This window comes from Heloderma suspectum, chromosome 2 (assembly GCF_057233095.1).
Source record: "Heloderma suspectum isolate Gila_16-S chromosome 2, 16-S_ref, whole genome shotgun sequence".
NCBI classification, from domain to species: Eukaryota; Metazoa; Chordata; class Lepidosauria; order Squamata; family Helodermatidae; genus Heloderma; species Heloderma suspectum.
In genome coordinates, this window is record NC_139459.1 from 221,850,659 (window position 1) to 221,863,927 (window position 13,269).

Below are 13,269 nucleotides of genomic sequence, written 5' to 3' on the forward strand. Positions count from 1 at the left end.
CCCGCTGCCTTTTTTGACTGCTGCCGCTGCCACACCACCCAACAAATTGACTGAGCTGACCTGCCTGAGTCTGATGTTGGCCAGCGTGTTCTCGGCTGCTGCTCTACAACTGGCTGGGCTTGCTGGGGCACGGGATTGGTGATCAGGATCAGCGTCTCCAGCAAGCAACGTAGTCTGGCCCACGTGCTCCCTCCTGCCCTTCCCTGAACCCAAATGGCATGGCACAGTCTCAGGCACAGGCCTGGGGCAGGCGGCTCCCTCCATCTCTTCCTCTCCAAGTAGCGAGAGGAGGCAGGCTGCAAGAGAGAGTAAATTAACCCTTTGCCAGGCGAGGCTGCCTTGCCCAGGCGGCCTCTCAGGCCAGGGGAGGGGGGAATTTGCTGTTCTGCCTGCCCCATGCCTGGAGCTTTGGGGAGAATAGCAGCTGTAGCAGCAGCAGTTCCTGCTCACAACAGCATCTCACGCTCTTCCAGCCACCTGTCCCACAGCGGTAGGCTGGGAGTGGGAGGGACCCGGCTGAGACTGGCTGTAAAAAAAGTCCCGGGTCTTCGTCCCAGTGAGACCCCCCCGCCCTGCCCCCCTGCAAGGGGCTATTTAAACTAGTGATATTTCAGTAGTGAAAATGATGTCTGTTGCCTGAGCTTTGATTATTACTAATAGTAATACCGCTGAAATAACAACCAGGCTAGCCATAGAATACATCTTTCTCTGCAAGCAAGCACTCTTGACTGTCCTTACGTGTTCATGACACGTGGAGCAGGCCGTTGTGGACAGAGCAGTTCCTATGAACATAGCGTTGACTTCTCCAGCTGCTGCAATTGGGCAAGTTGCTGCTTTTACCGGGATCTGTAATCACAGTGGCTATGCATTACATCCACGTGAAAGCATGCCTAGGGTCATACCTGCGGCTTCCTTGGGCCACCTGACTCACTACAGTTTTCTTATGGATGTGGAATGCTGATGGTGTCAGTGGAGAGGCTTCGAGCGATATGAGGAGCATGGATCTTTCCATGCACCTAGGGGTGGGGGAGGGGCTGTAGAGCATAAGGGGGAAGAATGAGAAACATGGCAGAGAACGCTTGGTGTGTCTTTCCTCTGACACCATTGCTCTCAGCAGGAGTGCTTGCCAGGTAGACAGTGCTGCTTGCACCGGCCCCTTTGAGCTGTGTGGACTGGCAGTAGTTCAGTAGGTGACCCACTGGGCTATGCTGCTCTAATTGTCATCATGACTTGCATGAACTCCAGCTTCTTCTTCTGGAGCTCCTCTTGGAACCACATCTGAATCCTGGGAAGGGCAAGATATAAAAGGGTGACGTAGCAGACGTTTCAGCTTCTTGCAAGTCAGCAGGTCTCCACTTTCAAATAAATGTTGGGCTTCCTCTTCTTGCATCACGGCATGCTGAATCACAGCTGTCTGACCACAGCAGAAACATCTGGCAAACCAGAGCATGGCTTATGCTCTAGACAGGCTTGTATAAGAACATAAGGAAAGCCCTGCTGGATCAGACCAAGGGTCAATCTAGTCCAGCATTCTGTTCACACAGTGGTCAACCAGCTGCCTGTGGGAAGCCCGCAAGTAGGACAAGAGTTCTGTGTTTCTGAAATAAGTAAACTTCAACTTTCAGTGCAGTGGAACAATGCATCCAGACCATGGGTTGAGTTGGCAGCCATTGCTTTGGCATCTGGTTGTCTGAACTCAAATCTTCTGAGGGTCTGTCTACAGCTAAAGGTGTATATCAAGGCTACAAAATGATTCCACAGCTCAGTGTAAAGCCCTGTGCTGGTCTTTTAAAAAATCCTATTACAGTTTTGTTTACATTGCTCTAAATACGTTTTAAAATAACATTATAGTTTAGGAATGCTATAAATAGTCAAGGTACTCTGGTATTGGGGCAAGGTGTGCAGCTTGGGTGCCTGGGCAAGGGAAATTGCTCAGGGACTTGAGGCGAGGAAGTTGAACATTCTGCCCTGGTTTGGATGTCCATGTTCTGATCCTTTAGACCTTGATTTGGGGATTGGGAATGTGGTGTTCAAATTCCTCCCCTTGCCCCTCTGGTGAATGCCAATTCCCTTTCTATTTTCTTTAATGAAAATATACCACGATATCCAAGTTGGGCAATCTACGATCAGTGCTAATCAGGATTGCCTTCAAACCATGATTTGGAGACAAAAGTGCCAACTGTCGTTTTCATGATGGTTAGACTCAGGAAACCAGGAAAGGGAAGAGGAAATCCATATGCAAGAGGGGAAGGGGTCCCCCCCCAACACTACCCAGAGCTTACCATGGGGTTGGGGTGTTGGAAGGTGACATCTAGGTGAAGGTGACCTCTTTCTAGGTTCTTGGATAACAAGCTGATGCTTAGAGGTGCCTCAGTTTGTTGTACAATTCATAGCTAGTTTTCCCCTACTACAGGGCCCACAACCTCCTCCATGTTCACATGACTCTTTCCTTCTAGGGGCTAACAGGAGAGCAGGGGAAGAATTGGCACCCCTCTGAATCATTAATTTTTCTTTTATGGACTGTTGCAGGGAGGGGGGCAGGGAAGGAAATGTTGTCCAGTGACTGCTGTGGTGTTTTCAGTCAGTAAATGCTTTAGTGTGTGTGTGTGCACGCGCGCCTTTGCGATGCCTCCAGTCTATTTATGAGTTGTAACAGTGGTTATGATAGACTCACCTTCGCTGTTTGGCCTGTAGAAACTGGGCTTCAGAACTCCGCGCTGTCACTGTAGAGCTCATAATTAACGAGACACATAAGAAGCACAGTCTCTCAAGTGAACGCCACACTTTTCAGTCTCTGGAGTGGGAGGAGACTGACCCTGCAGCCTGCTTCTCTCAGGGATGATAGCACCAGATGGGAATGGGCGGTGTAAATTTGGTCCCGTTTACAGGCGGCAGGGTGGGGAGAGTAAGTCATAGAAGCATGGCAAGTAATGTGGGGCTTGGCATTACATGTTGTGCCTGGCGTCTGTGTTGACCCTGCTAATCTATTTGGGCAAGCAGCAGGGGGGGATGGGGGAGCTGGAATATGGTGTGCTAGTCTCTGGCAAAAGACTTTGCCAGGAAGACCCCAATGATCTCAGATGATTTTTGTTTCTTCCTGGGAGGACCTACTCATCAACTTCTGTTAGTCAGTGGGCTCACAGATAGGCCTCTGCTGCCAAGAGGGTGCACATATGATACCCGTAAAAGAGGGTCTGCTTGTGATTGATAACCAGTTCCAAAGGGTGGAATGAGCAAATCCTGAAACATAAACCTAAACCTGAAGGGGAAGATGGGAAAGGGTGAGCCAGCTGTTTCTGAGAAGTGTCTGCATAACGAAGGCTCCTGCCCTGTTGCCTTTCCACAAAGTGCAGCCTTCCTTTGACAGTAAAGGCTGCCTCACTGAGTACAGATGAGGCATGTCACAACTTGTTCTAGCCCAGGGCTATGGCATGTGATGATTTACTCATCAACCAGGCTGCAGTGTAGAGCAGGGATGGTGCGGGCGCCTAATTCCCTCCGGGAATATGGCAGGACCCCCACCTGCGCCCCTGTGCCGTGCTTGCTGAGCCCCTGCCCCCGCTTGCCACGCCACCTGCACACACCCTGGCGGGGGCGGCAGCACCAAGCTCTGCGATCACCATTTTTTGGAAAAAAATAACAGTCGTGAAAAGGCTAATATTTGCATATATGCAAAATGGGGCCGTGAGTAGCCCATATAAGCAAAATTACAGGCGTTTGCTTGCCTGCAATCTTGCCTATATGGGCTATTCATGGCCCTGTTTTGCATATACGCGACTGTGCACATTTGCAAAAATGTCATTATTTACATATGCATGAATATGCTCATTTCACAAATGCGCATATTTGCTTATATGCAAAATGGGGCTGTGAATAGCCCATATACGCAAGGTTACAGGCAAGCAAATGCCTGTAATCTTGCATATATGGACGATTCATAGGCCCATTTTGTGTATATGCAAGTATGCTCATTTTCGCAGTCACCATTTTATTTTTCAAAAAATAGTGATCTCGGAGCTTGCCAAGGCTGCTGGGGTGAGTGTGGCTGGCTTGGTGAGGGGCAGGGAGCTCGAGTCTGGGGGCACCCCCGGTGAACCCGGATGGGGTGGGCACCCGCCCATCCCTAATGTAGAGAGAAGAAGGTTGTTCCTGGCTACTCAGCTGAGTCCTCTGTTGAGTCTCCATTGGCTTTAGGATGACCAACAACACACAAAAGGCAAAATTCTAATACCTGGGTGGAGCTTGTGCATATAGGGGCAGGGCCTAGTGGACAAGGGAACACACAGAAAACACGATGTTCACAACCTTCCCCAACCTGGTGCTGTCCAGATCTGTTAGACTACAACTCCCATCATCTCCATCTAGCAATCAGCCTGCTGACTGCAAGCTGATACACACAACAGTTTTTTTTTTGGGGGGGGCATGTGCCAGAAATGGCTGTTTTGATAGTGCAGTGGGTCCGAGTGCTTCACCATAAGCACAACAGCGCAGTTCCTGGTACACCAACATGGGCATGCTGGCTGGGGATGCTGGGGAAGTCTTATCTAAGGTATACACCTATTCTATATGTTAACGAGATCCCTGATTTGAGAAATACATCCATGGAAGATACTAGGCCAAATAAACGTTGCATAATCTGGACCCCAACAGTGGCACATGCATAAAGCAAGAACTAGATGTACTATTAAACATGCACCCTGCCCACCAATGGGCAGAGCATGGGAAACTGCAGTTTTGCAGCTGGTTGGCAACTCTAATCAGCCTTGCTCACTGCAGGCTGATTCACACAATGGTTTCGTGTGTGTGTGAAAACCGCTGTTTTGATAGCGCAGTGGATGTCGGAATGCTTTGCCATAAGCTCAACAATTCAGTTCCCAGCACACCAAAATCATCATGTGCCATCATGGTCCTTGAATGTTTAGGCTTTTATAAATGAAGACAGGAAAGCGTTCTTGAAGAGAAGGTATGGATTGGGCAAAGCGAATAGGAGATGTTGTATCTTTTCACATGTTGCTAAAACCAGAGGATGCTTTGGCTATTGGGAAGTATAGAAATGTAATAAATAAATAAAAAAGGAAGAAAGAACATGCCATAGGCTTGCAGCAAATACAAGAAAGTAGATGTAACACAGCGAGGAGCTGAACTGTGGATTTCATGGACCCTCAGAGCGGTAACATTAGCCATATCAGAGAGTTAAAAAAAATAACAGGACTTATTCATAGAAGACAGGGATATCAATGGCTCTTAAAATATACTGAATACACATTACATAGAGGAAAGATATTCTTGAAAGTAAGCGATGCAGACTGCTGTCTTTCAGCCGTTAGCTTCTATGATGTCCCACTGAATTCCTTTATACATTTGTGGTCTGAAGGTGGTAGCTTTTATCAGGTATACAACTGTGAAATGAAGGTAAAAATGTGCTGCACACAATAGTGATGGGTGTGTACACACACAGGTTGATTATTTCCACAGGCTTTCTATAGTCAGAACCATGTTACGTGCAGTTGGATGTGGGGCATATAACATTTAAAAACTGGTTAGAACTATGAGTAAAAAAAAAAGCTTTAATTTTGACTAATTTTTTCAGTCTGGGTATGTCTTGGGTATATCTGCCACATTGGCCTTTGCCTGCCCTTCCTTCCCAGAGATGTTTAGGGATGGGCAGATGTCGCTTCAGAGTTTTATATGGTGTAGAACGAGATCTGCTTTCTCAGGCACTTCTGTGTGTTTTCCCCTTTCCCCTCTCCCCAATATGACCAAGCAAATATTTCTGACAGGGCCATAATTTTCTCCTGCACTGTGGTAGAGTCAGCAAAATAGAGAGCTGTTGAGTAAAAACAAAAACTGTATTAGCTGTCTGTCTGGGAAGTACCGTTCTTTAAGCTGTAAAGGGAGGTGACGATCAAGAAGCCGGAGCGTGTGACAATTCAGTCATAAGAACTGCCATTTTCTGGGTTGTCACTAAGGAGCTCTAGTTGCTATCAAAGAAAGGAGACAAAAACCAGGTCATACATAGCATAGCAGCCTTCATAAACCTGGCACCTTCTGGATGTGTAGGACTACAGCTCCCATCATCTTGTGGGTGATGGGAGTTGTAGTCCAACCCATCTGGAGGGTGCTAGGTCGAGGAAGTTTTGGTGGCATATCCATTGTTCTTTTGGCTTTCAAGAACTTGCATTTGAACTTGCTTTGAACTTGCATTTCCCAATCAGCTTAGCCAATACACCACTGGTTGGGACAGCTTTTGTTCATTCGTTTCATCCTGTCTTGGACTTTGCTAACTTACTGGATTTTACAGATTCTGCCAACTTCTCATTGGGTGTTCTCTCAGTACAATTATTGCCTCTTTATTTCCCCCTCCCCATTTGGCCTGGAATGTGCCTTTAACCACTAGTAGATGCATGACCAGAATTGTGTGTACTCAGTGATACAATGCAATAAAATAAAATTCTGCTCCCTAACCAAATTCTCCTTAACCCTAATCTAACTAAATTCTGCACCCTGTATTAGTCATGCAGATTTGCATATCCTGTGACATTTCAGTATATGATACACTTCATTCTGGTTAAGTTAATAATGGGAAGCGCCCCCCTCCCCACTACTTGAAATCTGATTCAGGCCCCCCTTCTGGTTTTTTGAGATTTTGTCAAGCATCGCCCACTTACTCTCAATCATATCTTTTGTAGCAATGAGGGCTGGAAACATATATTTTAGAAGAGATTCTCCTGTGAAGCTGAATTTTGCACCCAGTGCCATATCCTACGCTTTTCCTGTGGCTTTGTACATGTCACAATTCTATGTAGGAAAAGCCCAGAATAGGGCAATCAGTGCAAAATTTGTCAGCTTCCTGACAATTGCAGCTTTCATTGTGAAAAGCAAGTTTCTTTTTAAAGCAACGGGTGAGAACAGGGGTTGGTGGGATTGGCTTTGGTTTGTCAGGTGCAGAGAGCGAGTGTTATGTGAGTTTTTGTTAAATGTACTTCCTGTCAATTTTTGATTTTTTTCCCCCACACTGTGTTATTCAGCCAAGTATAATTGTTGTTGCTGCTATTGAGGCCACAGTCAACAGCTGTTTGGGGGAGCTGGGTGGCAGTGGTGACACTACGTATAGTATTTTGAGCAGGGGGAGACAATGATGGAGGGACTTTGGTGAGCCCATTAAGGGGAAGGGGCATTGTCACACAATTGTTGATTTTCTCTTTTCCTCCCTCCTCTAATCTGAGGTTGCTTTCAGTGCTGCAGCTATGGCTGGACTTCGGGACCAAAGTCCAGGGCCCTACAACCCTGGGGGGTGGGCAGAAATGACCACCCAGAGAGCCGCAGGTGATTAGGGCATCAAGGCAGCAGAGGCAAACTCTTCCAGTCATGATGGTGCTATGAGTTGAGCGAGTTTAAACTGAAAAACTGCAGGTGCTTTAAATATCCAGGTTGGCAGACAGTTTTGTCAATTCTGGTGTATAAGGAATGTTGAAGCAATTCTAAAACATGGAATAGCAATGGTGGTGGTGGTTAGAAGAGAAATATTATCCGTGTGCTTCACAAATGAAGTAATACACAGTAATGCACATCGGTAATATAACTGAAGTCATATTTGTTGTTGTTGTTCAGTCATTCAGTCGTGTCCGACTCTTTGTGACCCCATGGACCATAGCACGCCAGGCCTTCCTGTCCTGCGCTCAGTCCTACAGCTCCCAGCATTCCCCAGCCAGCACTGTCTAAACATGCATAGGATTGAGCCTGAAGGGTCTAAAATGACGAAGCTGCATCACTGCCTGCTTGGCATGACAGCAAACTGCCAAGTCTCTTGATGCCATTCCTGAATGCCCAGTCACTGGGCTGGGAAACGTTTGCCATTCTGGAGGAGCCCACTAAGCTGATAGGTATTGTTGAGGCCCAGCTGGATGAAAGGGGCAGCCTAATGTCTCTCAGCTGTGCCCACCACCCTGCCTGAGCTGGCAGAGGGGATCCCAAGGGTGATGCAGAAACCATTTTTCTGGGGGATGTCAACATACTTGCTACAGTGCTGAAGAAAGCTCACTTTCCCATGGTTGCACCTGTGAGGTTTCGGCCGGCAGAGTGGTGACAGGCTATTCACAATCTGGCTTGCAACAGGAGTAGGGTGGCCACTTATGCACTGCTTTGAACTTGCAATCTATATCCAAAAGTGGATATAGATTTGCATAAGATTTGCATATGCTAATTTCTAAGTATCAACACACATTTGGAAATAATGATGATAAGTTAAATAGAAATGCAATACATCTCACCATAGTTGGGAAGACTGTGGCCAGGCAACCTGCGTGCCTGCTCAGTCTTCTGTCCACCTAACAGCTGTGCAGGGGCCACTTCAAGGCTCTTGATCTCCCTTACAGTTCTTTATTTTTAGAATAGAGTTGGATCCAACAGCACCTTCAAATAGAGGAGTGTCCTCTGGCCACCTTTCAAATAGAGGATTCTCCTCCATAAGGTAGGACACCTAGCCACCCCAGCTGATGGAACCCTCAGTGTTCCACTGTGACCAGTTCACTGGCAAGTCACCCTGACTTTGTGACTGAAACTTCCTGGGCTGTCCTGGTGGATGATCTGTGCCAGGGGGAAGAGCGGCGGGGGGTGGGGGACTGTGTGGACAGGACTGTGACTCAGGGGCCTTAGATCTTTCAGTGGTGTTCAGTACCATCAGTTGTGATATCCCAGACAAAGACTGACCGTGCCAGCTAAAGCCATCTCTGTTCCATAATGAGGTCGGAAGCCAGATTGAGAAGGGTCGAGGAAAGCTCTGATAACTTCCTGGAGGTATACTTAAACCATTTTTAAAAGTTCAGTTTTAGCACATTTAAAAGAACAGTAAGCTGGTTCCCGCCCTCCATGCCCCCCAAATAGCTCTGAAGGTGCCTTGGGTTTCTGGAATGGATGGGATCATCGTGCCACACCCAAGAACAAGGGAAATGACTCCAGTGCAAATGAAGTTCCTATAGAATTCTAGCAAGCCCAGGTGCTTCCCTGCTATGCTTGCCAGTATCTCTGAGCTCTACTGTCATGGGGCCGGCTGTATGTTTTTAATTATTCACTGCTATTCACAGCAAGGTTCTTGTTCATCTAGGTTAAATGCAAATCTGCAGGCCCTTCATGGATGGCTCTGCCTCGTTCTTTCTGAATTTTGGGCGGTTTTCTCACTTTGCCACCGAGATGGTTGCTCACATTCCCCCCACCACTTCCTGTACGGTCTCTCCTGGGTAGCTTCTCCAGAGGCTGTGGGATACCCCGAGTTGCTTTTCATTTTGTCATTGCTCGAAACATTCCTGAATTGGTCAGCTACTTATCGCCTGTACCGTGCTGCCATTAACAAGCTCTTTGACCTCCTTCATCTATGGGTCCAAGGGGGTAAACATGTCCCAGCTTTGTGAACTATATCTGGGGTTGGGGTGGGGGGTTGAATGATCCCTCCCCAGATCCGCAGGGCCTGGGAGCTAATCTAATACTCCTACAGGGGAGGAAGGGGTTGAGGGGAATAGTAAGGTTTCCCCCTTAAAACAGGGGTGGAAAACTGAACTGGGGTTGGGGGCTGGATGACCCTCACCCACCCAGACCTCCGTGGGCTGAATGACATCTGGGTGTGTGACCATGCCCCCTGATGGCATCTGCTCCCAGTCAATGTGCTGGTTGGCTGTGCATCGCCTGGCTGTGTGCCAGCGTCCCTGGAGGCCAGGGTGCAGCAAAGCGTGCTGGCAGATCTCTGGCTGATTTGCAGTAGTTCAGCCAGGATTTCTGACTCCCAGTTGTTTAACAGCTGCAGCAACCCAATGACTCCCCCCCCACACACACGCACACGCACCCTACATTCTACTGCAGATATGAAGAAAGCTTGGGGTAACCAGGAATGAATTTTTGTGTGGAAGGACTGTGTGGCTCAAACCATATTCCTGGGCTTAGAATTATTTCATTCTAAGCGACTATCTTTCACTGGTGGTGAATCCTGGGATTCCAGTAAAAACAACAACACACAGTAGATCCTGCAAGCCGTGACCGTGTCCTAAGGTCTGCCCACCGCTGCCTTAGGACATGATCACAGCGTCGTCTGTAACCATCTGCATCAGGTTGGAAGGGTGCCGAGGGGGCTGTAAAAGAGGCATTGCTTTGAGCCGACTAGTGAGCCTCATGTGAATGGGGGATGGGTTCTTGAGCTATTGGGGGCAAGGCAGGCAGGTAGAATTAAAGAAAGGATTTTACTTCCTTGCATGGGCACTGGACATTTATCGGGATTTGGAAGTGTAAGAAGCCACAAGTATCAGACTCCTGCTCCTTAATTGTTTCTGTTGCTCACTGTTTCTGAGCATGACATAGCATGCGAGTGTTGTCCTAACCAATGTGGCAGAGCCTGAAATGGCCCCTGTTTCATGATGCAGCAGTCAGCTGGAGCTCAGCAGCCAACATGTTGGAAATAATTGGGATGCATGGTTAATTGGGTCTGACAGTGCTTTCTCAAAGCGGCGGTAGCTCTTATAATAGTTTCTGTGTCTGCTGTATCTGGGAAAGGTGGCGACAGAGTGGTGATATCACCGTTCTTTGGGGAACTCTGCAATATCATTAACTTGGCTATGGATGACTGGCTAACAAGCTGTAAGGTTGGCTCTGAGGGCTTCACGTTCAAGCCCACTGTCGGGTGAATGGCTGCCATTCAAATCAGCGTATGCATTTGAATCAGTTTTGGCCAGTCGTTTTGTGAGCTGCAGTGAAGATAACAGGAGAAGAGCCCTGCTGGATCAGACCAAAGGCCTGTCTAGTCCAGCATTCTGTTTAGCACCCTCCTGCTTGTCTTCCCCAGAGGTATGCTGCCTCTGATCTTGGAGGTAGTAACATACAGCTATCATGATTAGTAGCCAATGATGTTATCTGAAAGCCAATGTTTAGAGCTAAAAGCATTAATGACCTATCTGAAATACAGATTTTAACTTTTTTAAAAGTTGGAGTTGTTTCTACGAAACCTTTGACATGGACTCCAAGAGTTCCCTATTATCTTAGAACTCCCCCCCCCCCATCCCTGTGATGAGAGACACAAGTCTCTCATCACCCCTGCTTCTTATCTCATGGCTAGGCTATACCCAGCAAATGTGTAAACAAAAATCTTCTAATTCTCCTACTTTCTTCCTTCATTTCTTGCATGCCAAGCATGCATAATGAGAAAGCCTCTATTGGGGAGGGGGGGAGGGGGGGAGGGAGAGAAAGAGAGAGAGAGAGAGAGAGAGAAAGAAAGAAAGAAAGAAAGAAAGAAAGAAAGAAAGAAAGAAAGGTGTGATTATGAAGGGAAATTTTGCACCATTTTTGCTGAGCTTTTCTTCAGCCTGCGATTGCTGGCCTGTTATCCAGAGCAGTGAGATTGGCAAGTTAATCACTGGGTCCCATCTCTATCGCTTCTCCTTGCAGCAGAGCACACAGAAGAACGTGTTGTCAATTGGGTGCATGATAAATTGTGAACTCAAAAAGCATGGCAAACAGCCCACTGCAAGGGGAAAGAAGGTATTTCCTCCAATTCAGCAGGAACACATTCTTTTACTTAAAAAAATTATCTACTGTTCAGCTTAAAAAGCATTTAAATCAGCTTGCAACAATGTGAACAATTCAAGCAAAACAAAAATAAAAATAAAAACTAGTAAGGGCAGTAAACAGCAGAACAACAAGTCTGAGAGAATTATGGCTCAGGTCCAGTAACTTCTCTCTCTTTTTTGTTAAATACTTTTCAATGTGACAGTTGCTTTGCAACTTTTATCTTCTTGTTCATGATCCCAGCACACACACACCTCTCTTCCAGGAAAAACCAAATTGGAGCTGCGCTTCCCCCAAATGTTTCATCACCCAGGGTAGTGTGGCCTACTCAGCACAGGGAAGAATTTTAGCTCTGTTTCTGATGGTGGCACTTGCTTCTCCGTTTCATGTTACTTATTTTTGTTTAGACTATGGAGCTCAGCTTCAGTGGGTCAGGCAAATGAAAGTTTGTGGATTTTTGTGGGGAGGAGCGTTTAGGTGGATGAGAATGTTTAGGGCCCGGATAAAAAGGGCAGAGGTAGGTTCCTACATTTATATTTATAAAGTGCAGCAAATAAAAAAATGTATTGAGCCCTAGGGCTTAACTTTGTCCCCTGCCGCTAATTCCCATTCTCCAACTCTCTTGTGTCTCCGCGCAGGAGCAGTGCATGGGCTGCTCCCTCGGCCCTGCCAAGTGATGGTGTTGCTCAATCCACAGAGTGGTTCAGGCCGGGCACTGAATCTGTTCAAGTCCCAAGTCCAGCCGATGCTAACAGAAGCGAATATAGGATTCAGCTTGTTTATAACAGGTGAGTGTTGAGCCTGACCCAAGGTAACACGAAAAAAACCCTGCAGTAGTTCTCTTCCTCCTTCTCCACAGGGTGAGAGAGGCCAATTCATGTCTGAACCACCAAAATGTTATCCCAGGAGGTCCCAAGATGGCTGGACCACAACCCTCCGCTCCCAGCTGCTCCAGACTTCACTCACTTGCCCTCTTGGCCATGGCTGCTGCTTTCCAAGCTCCTCCTTGAGCCTGGTGTGATGTCGCCGACACCACTGTACTGCGGTGCACTCCATTTGTGGCAGCAGATAGTCTAAGACAGGAGTGGGGAACCTCAGGCCTGTGGGCCAGATTTGATCCTTCTTGGGTCCCAGTTCGGACCTCCAGGGCTCCCCTGGCCCCGTTCCTCCAACTGATGATTGTTTGGTGGATTCCCGTCTTTGATGCAGTCCCCCCGCCCCCGATTCTAAAAGGTTGGAATGCCTCTCCTCAAGCTTAGTTACTGGCAGTAATAGGTTACAGCTAAAATATGCTAGTGTTTTTGGCTCCACCCCTTTTGCTTTTGGCCCCTCCCACTACTGGAATGCGGCCTCTGAGAGTTTCTCTGAAATGGATTTTGGTCCATGGGCTGAAACAGGCTTCCCACCCCTTGTCTAAGAGCATCACTCTGTTTAATTACTGCAGATCCTACACATAGGCAGGGCAGTTTTTAAAAAAATGCATGCATGGGCTTTACAAGGGAGTTAAAAGCCCGGAGATTGCATAACAGTTTTCACAGGGAAGGGAGAGCCAAAGAACCCCACCCACAGCAATGTTGGTGCTTTTCATCACGTGTGTGGATTTTGGTGGGGAGATTCTTAATAACTTAGAAGTGCATCAGACCTCATGAACTGAAGGAGAAGAACAGCATAAGGGAGCCCTCCCCCCACCTGTTTGATACACCTCTCTCCTTTAGTATTCCACAT

The 13,269-nt window shown here is 47.4% G+C and overlaps 1 protein-coding gene across 1 annotated transcript in view; it reads left to right on the forward strand.

Moving 5' to 3' along the window:
• The window catches only part of SPHK1 (sphingosine kinase 1), a 58,665-nt gene that overhangs the window by 22,380 nt on the left and 23,016 nt on the right, over positions 1–13,269 (forward strand). Inside the window, exon 2 of the mRNA XM_084838181.1 lies at positions 12,183–12,332. Coding sequence (XP_084694307.1) covers positions 12,183–12,332 — 150 coding nt within the window. The remainder of the gene's footprint in view (positions 1–12,182; positions 12,333–13,269) is intronic.